The 23,653-nt window shown below is 33.7% G+C and overlaps 1 protein-coding gene across 1 annotated transcript; it reads left to right on the top strand.

Moving 5' to 3' along the window:
* Positions 1 to 187: 187 nt before the first annotated feature.
* On the top strand, positions 188 to 10,882 carry LOC116845246. Its single transcript, XM_032817717.1, has 11 exons — positions 188 to 372; positions 2,095 to 3,652; positions 6,576 to 6,635; positions 7,542 to 7,646; positions 8,037 to 8,105; positions 8,223 to 8,288; positions 9,576 to 9,698; positions 9,807 to 9,866; positions 9,968 to 10,033; positions 10,163 to 10,387; positions 10,480 to 10,882. The coding sequence occupies exons 2-11, from the start codon at positions 2,285 to 2,287 to the stop codon at positions 10,825 to 10,827; spliced, it is 2,490 nt and encodes an 829-aa protein (XP_032673608.1). The 5' UTR covers positions 188 to 372; positions 2,095 to 2,284; the 3' UTR covers positions 10,828 to 10,882.
* The last annotated feature ends 12,771 nt before the right edge of the window (positions 10,883 to 23,653 follow it).

Here is a 23,653-nt window from a genome sequence, read left to right as displayed (position 1 = left end):
ACGCAACGACGGAAGTAAACGCGACCGCCCCCGATTCGATGTACTATAATTAACGGAGCCGATATACCGATACTGCATGGAAAAAGTGCACGCTTCCGCGACCAGAGGAAAAAGAATCAGACCTCTGATTAAGCCAGGTTGCTATAAAGCAACCATTTTCCTATTCAACCGTCCAGTTCCTCAAGTATCCTACGAGATTATGTTCTACGAGATCTTCCTTCCGAGTTCATTGTGTTCGTCCAGTTCAATTCGATTTAATTATCAATTTGATATATAAATCGTTCTCAGCAAAGGATAATCAGACTGCTTGCATTTTACTTGTGTGCATGTGTGTGGAATTGTGAGTGATGTGTAATACCGCAGGATCGCAAAGTGCGTTATAAATAAGAGATTGCATAAAAATATTATGCAATAAAATAATAAAATAACAAAAGCCTATAAGAGCTGAAGACAAAAAGGTGTTTGTGTGAAAAAAGAAGTAATCAAGGATTTAAAACATCAAGTTGATTTTTAACAATAATTATAATCGAACACAAACGTTCAATCCTTATATGTTCTATTCCTTACAAACGTTCTTTGGATGTCTTTAACACATTTTTTATTATTGCATGCTAGATGTTGATGATTGACAAAGGTCCAAAAAAAGTCCGGAACACTAAAAAAAATGTTTGGTATTTGTAACTATAATCACATAAAAAAATAATTTACGATAAATTATAATCAAGAGAAAGTAATTAATTATATAATATCAGTTTCCTTATTAAATTCTATTATAATGTTAATAATAATAGTCTGCATATGCATATTACTATCATTTTCGTTAAAACAAAAAAAAATATGATTGAGGCAAAAAATAACTATAACTTTAGTTAGAGCTGATATTTCTTTTTCTCAGCGTATGTTTGACGATAAGCCTGTAGAAATTTAATGCAGATTTCGAGCAGTTATACTGGACAGTAATGCTAACTTCTATAATCTAGTCTTTAGTATTCTCTCTAGTAATCTAGTATTCTGTCTAGTAAATGAAAAGTAAAACTATTTGGGATCCTAATCAAGAACGTTTTTCAGTTACTGCAAACAAAATCTGAACCTATTAACTAAAAGAAAACAGAATAGTAGCTAGACCAAAAAAATTATTCAATTGACTAATAATCAAGTCTGCTGCTCATAAAATGGGCAGATTTACTTGAGTAGTAATTCATTTTCTGTACATCTATTTTAATTAAAAAGTCTTAAAACTAATGGGAGTCATAGTGCAAGAAATTTTTGGTACATGACATATATTTTCTCATATTTTTCACCTTTTACGTGACATCTTTCACAACCATCAAATGACATATACCTTTTATTATTCATTCTTGTAGTTGTATTATTTCAACAAGTTTTAAATCTATCATGACAGTTTTCACGACTGTATTCTTACAATCGAAATAATTTTGATGTATTTTCACACTCTCTCATTGTAATAAAATTCTGTATTATACCTCCATTAATATATACCTCCATTTATTTGTCGCTTTTTTTTTCGTCTCTAACCTTGGTTGTCATCTATATCACAAAGTTTAATGTTGTCAAATATCTTATTTCTTTAATTTCCTCTCTACTCTAATTTTCTTTTTCATACTCTATGTTTCTCTAACACATCCACTAGTTGTTCACGCAATTTTATGCTCTTGTTTAACAATGTAAATAAATATCTTTTACATTTATTCACGATAGACAATATAATACGCACATTAAATTAAATAAAATTAAATTAATATTACTGATACTATAATATGTTTTGGAAAGAATCAATCCATATATTATACAGTAAATTGCTTCTACCACTATATAAAACTTCACCAAATTTTTGTTTAGTTTCTACGCAGTATTTTTGCAACTAATGAGAATGAATTAGTAGATGATAACTAAGCGAATGTCAACGCAAACTCCATATATTTCTACTAGAGAATTATTGTCAAGAATTGATTTAATGTTTTAGATTTCTTTATTATTTTTTTCCACTGCGTTCCTGCGTTCAGCTCTCTTATAAGTCTTTGTTAATTAATTTATTTTCATATTGAAGACGCTATTATATAACTTAAATTTTAGTCGTATCTGAGTTTTATCCCGTGTCTGACATCTCTGTGCGGAAAAAATTCGTCAAGAAAGTACGTAAAAGTTTACGTACTTAAAAAAGATGTAGTGCCGTCATGAGTCTTGGTATTGTCGCTCTACATTAATTGTACCTGAGATTCGAGATACTTTTCAACGGCAGAATATTACTCGGGACAGAATATCGATGTTCAAGATGCGTCTCATATTATCGCGGATACTATCCCGCTCCAACTGCATCTTAATTCTGATAGTGTCCAACCTCGCATGTTCGGCGCCCTTGAAGTCACTGAAGCGTGGGGTAAACGAGAGCGAGCAGGGCTTCTCATCGTCCCCCAGGATCCTGGAGATCCAACTGCCACTAAAGATCGCCTCGAAGCAGGACCTATTAGCCTGGTCCAAGTACGTGATGACTCTGGTAGCCTCCAAAGTCAATTTTACGTCGACCACCTTGAAGAACGTCTCGTTGATCGGGCCACAGTACGATAAACGAATGTCCCTTGTCAATAGTTCAGGTTTCAAGTCGAAGGAGATGACAAAGAAGATGTCCACCAACGAGAAGCGCCAGGGAATCAGTTACCCAGCTCGAAGACTCAAAGAGCCCCCTATGCAAAGTGCCAACGACGAAATCACCGCGTATCCTTTGCCCGTAGGCAAGATGAAATTCACAGCGGCCAAGTTGCAGGAATCTTTCAACTTGCCTACATCAGACTTTGGGCCGACCGCTGATCAGCAGTTGTATCTTGAGCAATACACGAACTTCAATATTGAAAATCCATTCCACGAGAGCGAGCCAGCCATTTTCAGGACTCCCGAGATATTGGCGCAACCACCAGCCGCCTCGTATCTTCCTTTGCCTTTAAGGCCGACCGAAATCGTCCCGTATCAGGACATCTTTAACCAGAACATTTCTGAGTTCGAGGAGCCCGCGAAGCTCTCGACCAAGAAGAGCTCCTTGAATCTTCACGTGAATGCCTTGAACGACGAGCTCGCACAATTGGCACCACGAAATCGACCAGGGGTAGATGAACCTCCTTTGTCCTTCCCGTTCCAAGCGGTGATAACGATCACCAGACAATTGCCAGCAGCTACAACGACTTCAAAGACGCAGCAAAAAGGACACTTAGCGATCAGTGCGAAAGATCGCCCCGATAAGTTTTCTCCGTACTTCGAAAAGAATTATACGCTCACGAACGAATCCGGGCAGGTCAACGTCATTTTCGATGACTTTACTCCAGGCACGAACAAAAAGAAGTTAAAGAAGAACGAAGAAGAAGAAGAAAATGAGGAAGAAGAGGAAGAAGAGGAGGAAGAGAAAGAAGAAAAAAATCAACAAAATGTGCGAGAACAGAAGAAGAAAAGCGAGAAAAAGCAGAACGGCACGAAGCAACAAAATTCAAAGAACCAGCAGCGGTTTATACTCGGCGATTTATTAAGAATGTTGGGTATCCTGAGAAAACTGCCGAAAAACGCAACCGAGATCAACGTCGGGGTACCGGTGCTCTCGATCTTAAAGGGAACTAATCAGCAGAAAATACAAGTAGTCTTTGATGATGTGAGTAATTAATAATTGATGTTCAACGAGAGTTTAACTATTTAAGCGTAGTAGATTGTATTGCTTTGTGTTAGAAAATGCCAGCAAAGGCTTTGTTATTTTGTTATGATATTTTATTTAATTGAGCGTTATAAACGTTGTGAACTAAAATTCATTAGAAGAACGATTTAAAAAATCTTTTAAATCTTCTGAATGATACAGCTATAACATTTTGGTAGAGAAATACACAAATACTATTCAAAGGATCTCTTTAAGATATCTTCTAAAGATATCTAAAAAATAAGAAATATTTATTCGATAAATATTAATAACATAATTATTCATACTATACACACACACACACACACACACACACACACACACACACACACACACACACACACACACAAATAGAACTAATTTTTATGTATATATTTTAAATTTATATACATATATATGTGTATGTATTAAGTTAAATAAATATGTTACTAGGATCCATCAAATAAATTTTTTTTAATGTATTAGTAAATAAAAAGATTTATAAAACCATTCTACTAATCACACTAGATAATCAACTAGAACGAAACGCGATTTTGAGATAGACTCGATGTAGGACCGTAACAGGTTAAAGAATTAGTATATACACTCAACATAAGATGTTCGTCGCAGTTTTTGGGCGTATAAATACGCTCAAAATTAAGAACTACCAATGTTTTTGAGGGTTTTTATTTACATTTTCATTCTCTCAGTTTGCTAGAAATAGTTTTAAACTTCAAGTTGCAACCTGCAATTTTAAGTTTCACACTATCCTTAAAATTAATACTAATTTATACGAGTAAATTTAAAAATAAAACAAAAGTTCTATCTGATATCGCCCATCATAGACAAAACTTTTTACAATCTCACTCAGTTCCGTTTACGCAGAATGTTTTCTTGTTATGCTGTTTTGCATTCAAAGATTTTATCTTAAAACTGGCTTTCGTGAGACGATCGTACAGTTTCGTATATTCGGTATTTCTCATGTAACTAAGGTCCATATTAATAATAATTACCTGAAACTCGTCTTAAGTGAGATACTCAGATTTCAATTTAAAATTAGATAAGAGATTTTCTATTGAATCGCTATACAACACAAGTGTAAATATCACGTTTATCGTAATTTAATTGAAAAACTTGGATCTGACTCTGAATATTTCACTTTAAACAAGTTTCAAATAACAACTATTAATACGAGTCTAAAATATTAATCTAATAAAACGAACGCTAAACGGTAAACTTACTGCTGCGCTCCCACGGCACTTTTTAATATGAAACAAGTAAAGCGCGATTGCACTTCTTAACGTTCAAACGATTGAATAACTCACATTGAAATGTATTATTAATGTATAATTATGATAAGTAAGATTATTACAAATATAATAATTTAAAAAATGCTTTAAAATTTATTTATGCATAATGAAGCAGAAGAAGCACGATTGATCTCGTTGTCACTAAAATAATTGAGCAATCGAATTTTATTGAATTTTATCGAATTTTAGTGTTGTAATTTAATTAATCAAAGCAAAAAATATTCTGAAATGGATGTTACGAAACAAAAGAAACTTAATCGCGCTCCTTGACATTCAAACGATTGAACAATTAAAATTTATTAGTACAGTGATTTAAAAATGGATTATATAAAACAGAACAAGCGCGATTGAGCCTCTTAATACTTAAGTGGATGTCATACCTGAAGACTTTACCAACAAAATATTGACTCTTTCCTGCGAAATTTATGTCGTTTTGATTGCACAGAGTTACAAATACTTTTACACATTTAAAATGCGTGCAATCATGAATTGCTTAATATGTAACAAAACCGACAAAAATTTTAAAATTGACATCTCGAGCTGTTAGTTAATATAAATATTGACTTGATACAAAAATTTTGTAACTTGTACGTATTTGTACATATATTTGCTTCACTAACAAAAATTTCAAAGAATATTTTCATATCTTTATAATTAAATTTAGGAGCTCAAAAATATATGAAAAGTTTGCAGAAAAATTTCTATATATACATGGTTATATTCCCTGTTAACATGATAAAATACGCACAGAATAGCAGATATTTACATAAAATTTATATAAAACACACACAAGTAATACACGAAAAGAATAATATAATTGTGTTAGTCATGACCGTCTCTACGTTATCGATATTTTTGGAGTTCGTCATCCACTTTAGCGCGCACATCCCCTTAAATTATAAAATAATTTATATCAAAAAAATTGCCAAAAAAATATTCTGAAAAGAATAATAAATCTGCAAAACTTCGGAAAAGAAATATACATGACTATATTTAAAAGATTACGTTTACGTAATGATGTAAAAAGTGATTATCGCAATAATTCTTACGAAATCATTAGTAGAAAAGCTGCAATCCACAGTCACGCTTGAACAAGACAAGCGGTTCTTCAGCGGGAAAGTTGATCCGCTTTGCACTTGCATTCGCGTCTAAGGACTAATAACGAATGCATCGTTCGTACCCTCATCAAATCTGTCATATTTCACGTCACATTAGTTAACACGTAGTTTAAGGACTGCCGCTATTGGACGATTACGCAAAAAGCCATCGACTTCGCGTCGGCGACGATGAGAAAGTGAAATTTGGAAATTTTTGCATTCGATCGTAGCGTCGTCGCGATATTTTCATGCCGCGATGTTTCTACACATTAAATATGCATGAAACTGGCAATGTCGATTGCTCAAATAAGGATCAGCGGTGAATCCTTTGCTTTTTCACCCGTCACGGCAGAGATCACCGACGAATGCAAAACGTGTCGATGGGAACGCGACAATAAAGCGGCAACTCGCCGAGGAATTATGACGGCTTTTACACTCTCTCGACTAAATCACTAGAAAGCTTGAAGTCTCTGGTTGAAATGTAATTATTTGTTTCAGACGAAGCAGGAATTGCCAAATCAGGAAAGAGGTAACGAAACCTTTGCACAGCAAACGGACGTAAGTGGTACAAATTATTCGATTTTTGTTTACACTACTGGCCAAAAGTTTAGAATTATTATGCGAATCAAGTAATAAAAGAACTTTCGCGAAGAAAACCAACAACTTTGGTTTCAATGTTTTTATTCTAGTTTTAATGAGATCAAAAGTAAGTTCATAGTTTAAGCAACAACACCAACGAAACATATCAAAAGATCTGCTTTTATGACAAATCAGTAGGTGAATCTAAAATTTTAGTCAGTGTACATTAATTTACAAGAAGACATTATTTCTTTAGTACAATACACGCGAAAAAAACATTTGGTTGAGTTAACCAAATTTTTTGTGAGAGAAACGCGTCAACGGATTTAAAATTCTCGTTCAAGTTATTAGAATTTTGCCCAAATTAACCAAGAAACTTGTTAACTTTAACAGAATTCCAGTAACTTTAGATAAAATTTCTGATTTGTTCGTTTTTTCCGGAAAGGTTTGTAATTCTGAGGTCACGTTAGGCAGAATCGCTGCTAACTATCGCTGCTAACATACTAAAAAAGGCAGCCATATTGTAACTTCATGTCACATCGGCCAAGAGAGGAATAATATTTATAATAGAGATAAATAAAAATGAAACTGGATTATGACTTCATAGTCACAGTGGACAGTAGAGAGCTAATCAAGTCGACATGAACTTCAAATCGGTATTAATCATTAATTAGAATATTTAAAGTTTTTGAAAAAGAGACGATGTCTTATGGGCGCTTGGCGCTGTACTCTTTGTGATAAATCCAACTAAATTTCTTTCTTCGTACATAATTTCTAAACAGATAACATATACAAAGAAAGATGAGTTTTACGAAATTATAACAGTATTGCACGCATTTTGCATAATAATTATCATGGCGATAATGTTAAGTCGTTTCTCTACAGGATGACAACGAGAATGAAAACGAGGAAGAAGAAGAGGGTGGATCTATACAAGCTATATTGGATTTACTGCCGCTAGCTGCGCCGATTCTTGAGGAACTTAGCGACGTAATAAACAGAAACGAACAATAAATTTGTATACACTGAGAGAAAATTATAGTATGCTTTCGGTATCGACTATATTCTTTTGTGATTTTAGTCACAAAAATAGTTAGAACAACCATTGTTTTAGTAAGTGTTATTAAAAAGATAGTTTTTCTAATTATTTTTGTGGTTAAAATCACAAAAAATATAGTTGACGCCGAAAACAACTATAATTTTCTCTCTGTGTATACACACTATGTAAACTCGGAACTTTTACAGTTTAATATCTTGAAACTTATAAAATGTATGAATAATGCAATTATACTGCAATCTTTGTCTCTTACAGCCTTTGAGACAGTATCAATTCTTTCTATGATTTTATACGACAAATTCTAATATAATTGGACATTTCAGCCAGAGTCCGACATCAACCTGGCAGACGTGCTTGAAGGCGCTATTCCTCTCCTTCAAGGGCTTTCTGATGTAAGATTAAAGTATCCGATGTATATCGCTCAAATTATTCGTAGACATTTTTAATCGATGTGATTAATTTAGCTCGGTCTAAGTTCTAATCTGACGGCAGAATAATTGTCTTTTTAGCCGAACGAAGAAGGAGGAATCGATATTCCAGGCGTTCTGGTGCCGCTCTCCCAGAGACTCAGCGAGGTGAGTTTACCAAATGATAGCTCGGACCATTTTACGCCACAGATAAAAGTCACCAATTCTTACTAATGACCTGTTGAATTCAAATATAACAAACAAAATGTTTTATTGGTGACAATTTTAGAGATGCACGATAATGGATTTTTATATATCTTCTTTCAAAATTAACGTTATCATTGAGCAAATATTTACAGAAATATATCAACACTGCTATGTTGAAATCAACATATTTATAGCCAGACTATCCTGTTAGAACTATTTCATACTGTGAAAATCGTTTTATTACCCCATCAGAGTGATTTATTAACAAGTTCCTTGCGTGAATTAATTTAGCTGGAAACTTAAAAGAAAATAATATCTTATTTGAAATATGTTTTTTTCTGTTATGTTTTGAGCATTGCTAACAGCGTTGCTTCAGTAGCGTTGCTTAACTAGAATTAGAGCATGTCGCGCAAGTGTGGCAATAGAAGTGATTATTTTAGTTATTTTTATGGCGAAGTTACTTTAGTGAAACAAAAATTCAAGTTAACTTCACTAACTTGTAAAGTATATAAATTATACTTCGCATACAAAGTAAGAAATGATAGTAAGATTTAGGCCCTTCATATTTGTTGTAAAACTTGTACATTAGTCTATCAATATTGATTATAAGATGAAACTCGAGCTATGGCTTTCTCAAAAATTGTTACGGCTTAAACTTTATTATTACTATTTTCTTATTCAGGGCATCCAAATTATGCAAAAAATATGTCAAAATTGTTTGGCACAAACAAAAAGTAAAAAATTGTATTGCTTAGTATAATTCTTAGCATACTTGCAAATCTATCACATCTAAATCTACTAAATCTACTAAACTTATTAAATCTATAATAATAAGAATTATTATAGATCTTATATAATTATTAGATCTATAATAATAAGAATAGACTAAATGGATTTTCAAAAATTAATCAGAATCTATTAAATAAGTTTACTAGATCTACTTATAGCAGATAATTAATATATTAAGAAATTCAATATATTCTTTAGTAAGATTCATAGGTAAAAAGTTCAATTTATCTTATTAAAAAACATAACGAAACTTTAATAGTAAACTTAAGTTTCTAAAATTTAAGTAAATAACCTAAATATAAATAGAGCACATATGAAACAAAATGATAATAAAGTATAACAAATTAAAGTATAATATCCACATGTTACAATATTCTATAGTAATGTTTTCTATAAAATCATCACTTTATGAACTATATCTACTCATCTAAATCTCTTTGTTCATTCTTTGTTCGTTAGGGAGAAGACGGACAAGCGAGTGATTCTGGTGCTATTTTGGGACCTCTTATTCAGCTCATAGCGCCATTGATCGGCCCTCTTGTGGGTCCTTTGATCGGTCCTCTAAGTCGTATCAGTAGTGGTGTAAGAATTTTATTTTGTAAAATTCTGTAGCATAAAAAGAGTAAATTTATGTGTGACTCATGTAAACTAATGCAATTAAAACGAGTATAAACAGAACTTGATTTTCAGCCCGGTGGTAAAGAAAGTTTAGGAACTTTATTGTCATCATTGTCTGATCCCTTAAGCAAGGTAATTCGTAATTGTAAAATATTATATACTTATATATATTTATGTTTATGTAATTTTTACATTATTATATACTTGTATGTGTATTTGTTTGTTGGTTTTAGCCAGGAGCAAACGGACAATCAATATTGTCGTGGCTTATCGCCAGCATTACTGCCAAGCTAAGTACAGTATGTATAGTTGATATACAAGATATCGCAGTTTTCTCGTATTGCCTTTCTTCTGCAAGATAAAAAATCTAATGCATAAATATTTTACAGCATCTCTCTTTATCATATATTTTTGCAACTACATTTCAGGAACTCTCAAAATCAGCGGGTGATTCGGACGTAAAATCTCTAGTTAGTGCCGTTGTTTCGGGAGTGTTTGCTGGCGCCAGCGCTGGTTCTAGTGGAGGTCACAAAAACGGATACGGATACGGTCAAAAGGACACGTACTATGGAGGTCATAGGGACACGTACCATTCTCCTACGACTTATGGCCATCCATATGGCCATACTTACACCACCGAAGCGCCTAAACCTGTGAGTGAGCTGATACTAGTAAAAAGTTTACGTCGATTATAATGTATTATATATGCGGATTGAATCACAGGATTCTTTGATTAATTTTACAGGATCCACTAGATTCAATATTCTCGGCTATAAAAGAAATCCTCGGGGCTTTCTTGAAGCTCTCGGGCACGGCGTCCACCTCCGGCGCCAAACTATCCGGCGGACTATCGACTTCCAGCGCTGGTCTCTCAGGCAGTTCTTCAGAATCGGAAAAACCAAAACCTACGTATGATCCACCTGCGTACGGTCCACCTGCGTACAGTCCACCTGCGTACAGTCCACCCACAAGTCCGCCTTATTACGCATCACCGCCACAGACTTCAAGGCCTATGTACGCTTCATCTAGGCCGAGCTCATCCTATACGACATTCACGAGAAGACAGACCCGACCTCAAATAAAGAAATTATGAGCTATATGTACAGCTAGCATAATTTATTATCTGAGACCCTTTTAAAAATGTTATTTTTCGCCCGCTTCCTTTCTTTCAAATGTTGATTTGTAAGTATAACAAAATTAAATTAATTGTCTTTTTTATGAAATTAGACTTATATTTTTTTCAAAATAAACGGTTCGCTTCATTGACGTTGGAAAAATTGCTCGAGTCCAACGATGAATTTAATATAACTAACGTCACTATTCAATCGTATCACTTTGCATATACAAAAGAAGTTCCAGTTTTCTTCAAATATTATTTTGTATAAGATTGTAAAAAGTCTCAAAAATCTCGAATGTGTACGAAAATCTTATTAAATTTAAAAAATTTTAAGATAAATTTTGAAAGAAATTTTGAGAAATTTTCAAACACTCATCGCACATTTAAAATTTTTGAAGAAAAAGAAAGTTCTAGTTTCCTTCGAGTATTAACTTTCAGGTTGTCGGCGTTTTTTCATTAAAAAAGTGGTTTTTTTTCTCAAAAATTTTTCTACATAAGTAACATACATGGCACAAAATTTTGAGATTTGTGTAAAGCCACAAAAATGACTTTCCCGGCAGTCTAAAGGTTAATTTATATTAGAAATTCTAGGAAAAATCTCAAAAGTCTTGAATGTGTGTGAAATTCGTATTAAATTCAAAAAATTTCAAGAAGCTGAAATTTCCCTTGCATACTTTGAATACACACACATACACACACACACAAAGTTCCAGTTTTCTTTGAATATTAATTTTTATCTAAAATTCTAGAAAATTTCACAAGTCTTGAATATTGCGTGAGTTATTAAATTCAAAAATTTTCAAAAGATTTAAACATCTATTGTTTTGAATATACGAAAAAAGTTCCAATTTTCTTCATATATTATTTCATATTGTATCATTTCATATCTTTTAAAAAATTCTAAGAATTTCTGGAAAATCTTAAAATTCTTGAATATCAATAAAAATCTTGTTAAATTAGAAAAATTTCAAGAGGATCTAATACTCATCGCACACTTTGAACGTACGAAGTTTCAGTTTCAATTTTTCTCGAATTTGAATATTACTTCATACCAAATAATTTTATATCAAAAATTCTAAAAACCTTCAAAAGTCTTTTTAAATGCGTGCGAAAGTTTTATGAATTCAAAAATTCTCAGTGTCCAATTTTCTTCGAGTATTATTTCAAGTTAAAAATTCTAAAAAACTTTACAAGTCTTGAGCGCCTCATGAAAGTCTTGAAAAATTCGAAGATTTTCAAAAGATTCAGATGATTCAAAAGTTTAAAAAACCTCGTTGACACAGTTGACAATGCATTTAAGTACAGTTTGGACGTAATCGTAAGTAGAATTGTCTTCCTACTTTTCGATCACGATATCACTGAAAAAACTTCCTTTTACCATAGACGTCACAGTTGTGAAATCAAGAATAAATCTCAAGCGGCGACAAGGTAATTATTTCACAATGGTGAACTCAGTGTTTTTAGAACTAGGATTATGTGAACATACTTATTACATATCATACATTCTTATTAACCAGATAGGGGATATAATCTAAGTGCGCAAGGACAGCAGTCACGTCATCATCCCGGACTTTCGTTTTCCTCATACCTATTCTACAGTCATTTCCGATTAAGCCCAATTAAGTGCGAAATATTGCAAACTACAGCGACATTATCGAGCGATCTTGACCAACGATTCGATCTTGATATCTAGAGCGATAGATTATTCCGACAACTCATTGGTGTTGGTGGTCCATTCGTTCTCTGTGTAAAACCTATCGAAACGGATCATTAGCATAGCTCAGAACAAGCCTATTTGTGAGATTAATCGCGTTAGATCATGGCCACTCCGCAATTACTTTTTCAATTATTTCTTCCATCTCTCCATCTCCATCCTCTGTGTCTTATTCCTAATTGTGTATGTGACACTTTTGACACGTAACATATGTTAATTGCTCGATTAGTAAGTCCTTCGGCGCCGCTGTAAATTAAGACGTGTTCATACAGCTTGCATAGATCAACATTTCGCACTTTTGCGTATCTCGATGCCCTCCGTAGCTATTTCGCTTTGTATCTCGTAAGATTTAACGACTCGCGTGAGGAAATATCACGTGCGCCACTTCCCTCTCAATTGCTCTCTCGCGAGTTTAATAACACAACGTGGTCAAACATCTGGGACGCGTACGCACGACGCGTGCCTTATGTAATCGAGGATTTAATTGCTTCGTGTAGCAAATCGGCACTTGCGAATCGGCTTTTGCGAATGATTGCTTTGGTGAAAGTCCCTTCAAGATAATAAAATACCCTGTTCAACATCCTGTGGAATCCTGTCGGTGTTCTACGAAAGACAGAGAGAGAGAGAGAGAGAAAAAAAAACAGAGAGAAAGAGAGAAAGAATTCTCGATCAGGATTTTGAACCCAAAATGTTTCCAACGCAAGTTTCATAATAACTCAAGCTTCACGATTTGCGCTTACATCATTCGATAATTTCAAAATCTATTTGACGCGTCTCTCTCTCTCTCTTTCTCTCTGTCTGTCTGTCTATCTGTCTGTCTGAGCCGGTCGACGATTTCACTTTGATACATCCGTCGTTAATTTATAATAGATGACGAGCGAGAAATTGGCACGATAAATCGGAAAGTTGCAACGTGGGCGACCCGTTATGACGGACGGAAGCAGAGATGCCTAATTAATCATTACCTGTTTCCTGAACATTACGCGTGTCCCCAATAAAATTCTCGAAAATCTTATTATCCTGACGCAAATCACGAAGTAAGTGGAAGACAACTATTTTAATGGCGAGACAGCTCCCTTCGAAAATTACTCGTGCGAATTGCAAGGTTACACTAACACATCATTATTTGTATTTCTCAAGTGCCTTGGCGCCGATTAAGCGATCGCAATTAACGAGAGAACATGGAAAAACCTGCGAGCCCGCGCGCGTTACTTGAACGTTGCATCAACATTCCGGAGAATCGCGTTGCGCTGATCACCTCGATTGCGGATTCAAGTGAAAGCACATTTCACTGTTTGACCTATAGATCCATTCCATTCAATTATACGGAAGATCAGCCTCTTCCGGCAATGCTAAGGCGTCGCCTACGTGCGGTACCGCTTCTCTCGTGTTATTCTTATATATATATATATATATATATATATATATATATATATATATGTTGCATATTATAACAACACGCTTGGCAACACGACCGGCGAGCTGTGAAAGCCACACAATTATTACTTCCCGATAAAGATCGTTGGGAAAAAAACAGTTATAATAATTATAAGAATTGGAGTAACATTCACGGACAGTAAAAAAAAAAGTCATTAGAAAGGAAGAATAGAAGGGGCCAGGAGAGCAAACCGGAGGAAATTAAGTGACAATTGCAGAATAATTTGCAAAAAACAGTAGAATATATACAGGATGTGAGTCGAACAAAATGTTACAGATCTCGGAAACTATTAGGTGAAATCACAGGATTCGTTTTAGATGACGATTTCCTTGATACAAAGGGGTCTTTTAAGTGTGCTGCAAATAAATTTTAAAGGGCAGTGTGATGGGCAACTTTGAGATTTTTAATGGTATCTTTTGCAAAAAAGAACATAACCACACACACATTCTACGCTTAAAAATAAATAACTTTTACTTAAAACATATTTATGAAATCAAAAGTTACTGATTATGAATGCCTCCCTTCCCCTCTCCACAGCTCTCCAGTTCAATCTACCGTTTACAAAAGTGAACATTTAATAACGTGTAAGTTCAGAAAAATATACTGGTATGCTATCTTATTGATATTACAACCTCCGTTATACATATAGCGATGTTTACATATTCATAAGAACTATAAATCAAAATAAAAGTGATCTGGATCATTTAGAGTGTAAACATTGCTTTCCTCATATGAAATGCAAGCGGCAAGAAAAAGAAAAATAATTCAATTCTTTAATAGTTTACTATCCATTGAAATTTATCGCACGCACACATACGCACTCGCGCGCATATACACACATTATTTTTTATTACATATATTTTTAACATTACTTTTTCTTTTTCTCATGTTTATTTATACAAGACAAAATGTATTACAAACATAGCAATTTCTGAATATTTCGTAATTCTTCAAAAAACCATCTATAGTCAAGCAATCAACCAAAAATTGCAAAGTAACTTCGAAGGCCAGTCACTTTCTATCGCGAAAGAAAGTGAAACTTTTTATAGACTCGAGGTCGTTAGTTGACCCTCGTATTACTCTTACGAGTAGTGCAGACACTCTCAGTAATGATATACGAGTACCCTCTATTCATTCAAACTTACGTAATATCTGGCAGGCAGCCGTGCTCCACCGATTACTTAAATAAAGCGACTAAACCAAAATAAATTGTACAGCGCGTTCCGCAAATCATGGCACAAACGAATTAATTTCATGGAAGGGTAAATCGCAAATGAAAGTAGAATAATATTTTTCTATACGAAGCTTCGTTTCACTAAGACAGCAGAAGATTAAATATCCTCCTATTGGTTTCAATCTTCATTTAAAGTGACTGATTTAATTATTCCATATTTGTAGAAAGCTATAAGTAATTTCTTCTCACAAGTGCAAGCATCCAACCGTAAATATCGTTCGGCAGAAAGGACTCGTTAATCTCTCTATCAGATTAATATTAATTCTAACCTATCGTTTCACATCGTTGCACGAAAAAGACAGAGAAATATTATAATGAGGCTGCTTTCGTTATCGTCATCGAAGATCGTTGGCTACGTATATTATTAACAACGAGTTTTATTAAGTCTGTTGACTGCCTAATACCTATAAAAACCTAACGCTGCTCTCGTGCTAATAGATACGTCGTTGAATAATTAACAGCAACTAGAACACGTCGGTTTAACGGCCCTGAATGAAAAAGTAATTATACATTGAACAAGCAATTAAATGGAACATCGTATTTTACGTCGAACAGATGCATTTTATAGGTTGTTATATTATAAAAGATTGGCAATACCAAACAACGCAATACTTGACCTACATTCTTCTTGTTCTTATTGTAATTCATAATAATTCATTAACATGATATAGTGCAGATTTGCTCTAATTAGATGTGAAATTTTAATTATGGTTATTAAAAATTTCATATAGTACGTTCAAAAATATTCGAGACTTATTATTTGTGATACGTCTCAAATTTGAAAGATAATAGTAATATAACCAAACAATAATAATGAATAAATTATTTTAATTAAATTTTAAAACTTTAAAACTTCTTGATTTAAATAAGAATTACATTCGTAATTGTAATGCTGACTAAAGATAACCACAAAAATGGTCAAAACGTTCCGACATTTGAAGATTAACTAACTAATAAGTGAAATAGTATTTAGTTAGCCCAAGAGATATATTGTTATGTGTTTTGTTTATGTATTTATCGTGAGAGAAACGAAACAAAATCGCAAAACGTTTTCGTTAGAACATTCTGCTGTTTTCTCTGAAAGAAAGAGAGAGAGTTAAACAGACAGAAAGAGAGAGAGAAAATTTCATTAAAATTAGAATAATATTAAATTAAAAAACAAAAACTTATACAGGAACAATCACGTATTCTCGAGTATCTTAAAATTTTCCTAAATTTCTTAAAACTTTTATTAATATTATTATTATTATTATTATTAAGAAAATAAACTTAAGCGACGTATTATCAGTTAAAATGAAGTTTTCTACAAGTGTATAATACACGCTGCTTTAAAGTTTAAAATAATTTTAGACCGCAACTCTTTTATTTTACTAGACGTTATCATCTTTTTCAAATATAATCATTTTTGCATCGATAAGCTGCAGGGAAATTACAAAGCACATGCTCTGTCGTTTCTGATTATTCTTCCAGAGTCGGTATATTGGATCATCAGCTAAATATATTAAGAATAAAGCTCTTCGATGTATAATTAAAATAAAAAAACAACGGCTAATGAGAGCCAAATTATTGACTTTAACAAATAGATCCTTATTTCTCTATTTGAATTATCTTTCTTAATCTTGTGCAGATAGTATTCAAGGGATCAATGACCTCTTAAGAGTCTAGTCAGTGCTAGAAGCTAAGATTGAGTCTTTGCTAAGATTGAGTCTTTTATCCTGTTTGTTTCTCTTTAGACTAACAAACCTCTTGGCATATTTTAAACCAAGGAGTGGACACCAATATTTTAAATTGGTGTTATCTTACAGTTGCCTAAGCATTTCTTTGTTGTGGCTCATAAAAGCCAACAAGAGGGTTTGTAGAGATCTCCTGAACTACTATTCCGGGAGACCCCGGAACTACCAATCAAGATATATATTTTATACGCGGCATTCTTATCTGGATTGTATCTAGGTTGTGATAGTCTATTTAACCTGATATCAGGACAAGTTGGTTTTGGTTATTACAAAGCAAAATATATGATTTACAGAATTATTATGTGCATAAACATATAAGTTGGGAAAATTGTCTCTATCACGTTTGTAGAACCAATCACGCAATTTATATCTTTGCCCTCGGTCAATTAATGTTGCATCATTTATAGTAATCATTTACAGATGCGCATGATTGTCTCTATATGTGGAAATAAATAGACCACGAAGATTGTGACCTCCATTCCAACGCGATGAGAACTCAATCGACCCGCGCGAGTCTTTCTCAAGAGGATCTCGAGTGGATCACCGTGGTCTAGAATCTCAGGTTCATGCAAGAAAAATCAGAATAAAAATTCACCCCGAGAAACGGTGCATGTTCAATATGTTAATCGAAAGAAAAAAAAATCACACGTGGAATTTTATGCGATAATACGTCGCGCATCACTTATCACTCGAGGAAATTATCGTGCCGCGATCGATGCTAACAACGGAGGAGCTGCGCACGCGGGAGAGTAGGAGAGCGGGAAAGAGCACGTCCTCTAAACGAGACAGCAACCACGGGAAATCTTGTCATGCCTCGTTCATGAGACGATTCACCGAGTTACAGACTGCTTGCGAAAGGCGAACTGGAACGGACGCACTCAAGTGGATGCACCTCGACCGGGGCTACGACGAGATGAAGACGCGTTTACGAGAGCGCGGTCCCGACATAATTACGTGCGATTTCATCACGCCAAATCGACTTGACAGTGTCACCTGTCGCCGTATGTCACGGATGGCATGACGGCTCCTCGGCAATTATTGGAGAAGATCGCTCGATGCGCTTTGCGTCACCGCCGATCCGCACGGTAGTTGTGCGACGGACAGGCGAACGAGATGTGATCTGAAAATTTTGACGCGAGTCGCAGCGCGAGACAGATTCACGAGCGAATGTGTGAAAGCACGCGGCGGCATTTCGCAAAAATCCCGCGGCTAGTCAGATATCCGTATCCGCGTTTGGCAACTGCGAGCCAAACGCGCCCCATTTTGCATGACCGCTGTACTTATGTGACATAATGCGTTATTATGCGATATTAATCTTTCCGCTTTTTGCACTCGTATTTTCCGAATTACAGTGTACACTGGACCTATAGCGTGAGTACATATCGTTATCGTATCTAAAGCAGCGGATATTGCGGGAAAAAACCGACATAGAACATTTCTTGGGATCTATTGGCTGCCTGACACTAAATGTTCTGTACCTCGTGTGTAGACTCGTGGTCGGAAAAATTGTCTGGTTTTTTAGGAACCTATTGTTTAGGATCCTTCTTATCCAAAGGGAGAATTTATTTTTAAATAAAAGACTTCTCTCATTGGATAAGAGACGAATAAGTCCCAAAACTTACAAAACAGACAATCTTTCCAACTATGAGTGTACATATATAGATCAGGTCAAACTGAACACAAAATTCCTCTGCCATTCTGCAAATAACTACTTAGATTTTTAGTTGTCAATTAAAGGACATTATCGCGCGCGATAATCTTTTTTAATTAATGACTCCAAAATCTATGCGGTTACCTGCAAAATAGTAGAAGACTTTTTTGTTCAGTTTGATCTAATCTACAAGTACTATATAACAGACGTCGCTATAACAACTATTGCGCGGGATCACATACACATTTGCACACTAATCTTTTTAATAACTTAAACTTTTAAATGATTGTTTGCAAGATAATACAGGATTTTGATGTTCAACCCAACCTTATATGTACACTCGTATTAGCTAGACATTCTATAATTAAGATCCAGGCCGACTTGCCAGAAAAATTATGGGTTTGATCGAGAAATCTACAAATCGCAAAATCGTAGGTTAAAAGTATAATGTTTCAAACATGCGAATTCAAATAAAGAATCTAAACTGTTCTTATTTGCCCTGTCCAATTATACAATTATATTACTATTGAACGGCAGGTATGGGTGCTTTATAAATTTTAGATATGAATATATGAAAGAATATAGATAGTCAAACCGTTATATATATATATATATATATATATATATATATATATATATATATATGTCGGTAAAAAAATAGGATTACCTGTTTGATTTCATAAAAGTATATCGATTTTATTCATCAACAAGAGGAAGTATATATTCCCACATTATTTCTGTTCTGATTCTAGAGAGAAAACTCATGTTTGAAACAAGAATGGAAATTCCATTTGGTATAATAACCAATGGTATCGTGATAACCAAAATATTTTTATATTAAAATTGAACGAAACATATGAAACTCAAACAGTTTTTTATATATCGTTAAATTCAATTCCTTTCTTTATAAGTCATGTATTGAACATAAATTGTTTGGTATTTGTTTCGAAGACAAAGCAAATGGGAATATAGGGAAACATAAGCAAATTGACCAACCACAGTCGATGATTCTTCTTACGGTTCAAAAACAATTGTGATTGGTAAATTTTTTTACTGCTTAATTCTTATTGCTTACGTTTTTCTATGTGTCATTCACTTAAAGCATAAAGCTTAAAAATCAAATCTATGCAAATTTAAGAGTTCACAAATAGCTCTTAATTCTATTCAATTATTCCCGATTTTGTTATTGTAATTTAATTACAATTACTTAATTCTATTCAATATTCCCGATATTGTTATTGTAATTTAAAGAAATAAGAAGCTACCCAGATAGCCAAATGATAGTACAATGTGCCAGCACAGTACCAACAACTTTGGTTATGCCTTTTCAGCAGATCCCGATCCACTGCATCCGCATTAAGCTTAGTTTTTGACCGACAACACGGTCTGGTAATATAATATAACGGAAAAAATACAGTAAAATTCGAATATATCCTACTAACACTAGTTAGTGCAGTAGAAGTGTAACAAAACTTACGCATATCGTATTTTTATGGCGTGACAGCAAAAACACAGCAAAAATCGAGTAGAACGTGCCGTCACGAACTTCTAAAAATATTCATTTTAAATTACTTATGGAACAATAGATGTATACTTCTCTCTCTCTCTCTCTCTCTCTCTCTCTCTCTCTCTCTCTCTCTCTCATAAAATTTTTTATACATAATATATATTACTTTTTTCTAACAGAAACTATTCGTAAATGTCACAACGTTTGCTGATTTTACTTGCAAATTTTAGGTTACTTGATTTCAATGTTACATTACATTTAAAAATTCTCACTGGCACGGGGTGAGACTCAAACTTAAAATCCCTGAGGGAGGTACTCCTGGATTATGAGTCTGTTGAAACTCTATATCACTTCGTCGATCGATATAAACGTTTTACATTTTGTTATGTATTGTAATTAACACAATAATATAATTTTCTGATAATATGACTTAATAAAATGATTTAATTTCAATAAAAATTATATTTTTTATACTTTTATTGTTAATTTAACCCTTAGCTAATGAAGTAAAATCTACAAAATATTCCCGTATATTCCATTTCGTTATCTTTAAAGTTTTATAGTAAACATTTCTTTTATTGTAAACATTTCTTGTTAACTATTGTTATTCAATAGACAAAATCATAAAAGATTATAAACTTTGAGTAATTATAAAATAGTACAACTAAAAAAAAGAAAAATCTACCTTATTATATAAGATTTAATTAAATTAATTAAATTTATGTATAAATCTACAAAAATTAACGCTTGTTATAAACGATGAGATATCTGTCTAATATAATCATAAAATATAAATAAGATTAGACAATAATAGTAATTTCTTACGAATTCTCAAAATATCTTAAGTAATAATTCGCGAAATACTCATTATACTCCGATAATCAAACGGAAGATCACGCGAATCTTCATCTGAAGAAAGCATTAATATCTGAAGAGGATATCATTTTTAAACATATTTTTTTTATAAAAAAAAGAGATAGAGAGAAGGAGAGAAGAGAAACATCAAAGTAAACTTTAATAACATTATATTTCGATGTGTTGTTGCAAGCACGAACTCAGATGGCATTTAACTATTGTACATTTAGCATTTATCAATGTAACTGTTTATATTGTCGTGTGTAAAATTATAACTGTTTTGTTACTGTTATCTCGTGTTTGGTGGTACATTATTTAACAAATTTATTGTAGATCTCTTATTGTAGTACCTCCAATTAAAATAATTAATAATTAAATATATTGGGTTGTAAATAGAGCAGCCCATTAAAAAAAACCACATTTTGTACTGCATTTCTGTCGCGTTTCTGCTGCTACGTTCAAACAACACGTAGTGTCGATTTCTGCTATATTTCTGCACGGAAAAAAATAATTTTGCTCTTTTAGCAAAATCGTCGTTGCTACTTATATTCATAGTGACAACAAAAAAACTTAGTTGACGTAACTAATTTTACAAATTACTCGTTATCAGAGCAGAAGTAGTTTTGTTGCCAGGATACAAAAAATTTGTTAAGTGTATTTGTCCTAAGAATCACGTTAATTCGCTATCGAAGCAAAACTGCAACTGCTTATATAAATCCATCATAGTTCTTAGAGTAAAATAATTTGTAGATTCAGCAAATTATATCCAGTAAATAGTGATTAGTATTCTTAGCAAATCTTTTTGCTGTCCATATAATAACGAAAAGATTTTGCTAGACTAGCAGAAAATTTGCTGGGCCAGCAAATTATTTTTCTCCGTGTGCCGTTACGATTACGTCGTGATCGATTTCTTACGCATTTCTGCTGTCTCATAATGTTACTTAATTAGTTTGATTTCTAATACCTTTCTCATATGACGTCATTCTTTGTTCGATTTTATGTTGCTTTATGTCGAAAAATCATGTCTGTACTCAATATTACAATTTTTTTTTCTTACTCTGCTGACATATCGTGCCTCATTTTTGCATTATTCTTGCCATAATATCATGACGCAGACTTTGTTAGATTTCTGTTGCATTTGTACACGCACTATCTGACATAGCAGATCATACTTCGTTACTGCCAAAATTATGTCAGCACAATATGCAGCACCCACTTAGTAAAACCTGACTTTTGCAGGCTTAGCTATCTAGGTAAGTAAACGTTCACTCGGCTTCTCCCTCCTCTCCCGTTTAGAAATCAAAATTCCTACTCTGAGAAACAATCTCAAGATTTTTAACTAGCTAATAAATAACTCCTATTCTATTTCGTTTCTTACTTGGTGGGCGACGGAAAGAGCAACTGCAGGAGTGTATTTATGTCACTTTTCATACCAGAGCGATTATTGATGACGATAAGACACGGAAGCTGCGCTAGAAGATTCGTTGAAATTATCACCCAGTTACAAAACGGTAGGCAACATATCTCGCCAATATTGGTTACGTAAGTGTGGTATAGCACAACGGCAGTACGGGTCAGCACGACGATTTAGATTCGATCAGACCTGCCATTATGTGAACCATACATTTTGGTCATTTTCTCTTCGCCACTTATAGGAACCTTTTCTTATATGATGTAAAAAACAATTGAGATTAATGTGCCACCGACCGTAATCTTTCATCTGGCTGCGTGTTTGAATGCAGCTATGAAATAAACTTCCAGAGCGAGAAATGTGTCATGCATACAATGCAGATTTTCACAAAGTTTTTAATACAATTGAAGATTCACGAAAAAACTATTTATTCAGGAAAAAACTATTTATTTATATATTTACAGGAATTTTCTTTTCTCTCTCTCTCTCTTTTTCTCTCTCTTTAGTGGATATAATATCATTTATATAATTTTATTTAACGGATATTACGGACGGTGGATATTATTTAATTGTTTATATTTTTATCTCCTAATGCAAAACAAAACACAAAAAGAAAAAAATGATTTACAAAACGGAATAATTATATAAAAATGCAAAAATGTCTTATAATATTATTTTCACTATTATTGTTATTATTATCATCATTATTATTATTATTATCACAATAATTATAATTACTGTAATAATTTTTTTCTTCTTTTCTGGATATCAATATAACATTTTCAAGTATGACTGCATTTGAAATTTTCTCATCCTTATTTTTACTTTAAGATCGCATGTCTAAGAACCCCCCTTGTCTTCTGTAAAAATATATTGTTATATATAAAAGTAATACAAAGTAAATTAAGGAGCATTGCTCGACGAGTTTGCTTACCCAGCAAACGCAAGCAAAGGAAGGATTACAAAGATAAGTATGCGTCGCGCAACCTACGTAATCGACTTTTACTCCCATTCTTATAAGCACTACAAGACATGTCATGCCCATTATAATAAATTTCTTAGCGCGCCCGATACGGCTCGCAACGATGGAGGCGATGGAGGAAGTTTTGTAGGCGCAGTTGGTCGGAGAAAGTAAAAGACGATATTTATTCGGGTTACACTGCCCGGCTGAGGGGAAGGGGAGGAATTGAACAACGGCCGGCGCGTCATCGCACCGACCACACGCACGCACGCACTCACGCACGCACGAACGACCTAAA

The sequence above is a fragment of the Odontomachus brunneus genome, unplaced genomic scaffold (genome assembly GCF_010583005.1).
Source record: "Odontomachus brunneus isolate Ranch 3 - 2012 unplaced genomic scaffold, Obru_v1 Obru_scaffold_050, whole genome shotgun sequence".
Lineage (NCBI taxonomy): Eukaryota > Metazoa > Arthropoda > Insecta > Hymenoptera > Formicidae > Odontomachus > Odontomachus brunneus.
Note: the sequence above shows the minus strand (reverse complement) of the source record. Positions and strands in the feature narration are given on the sequence as shown.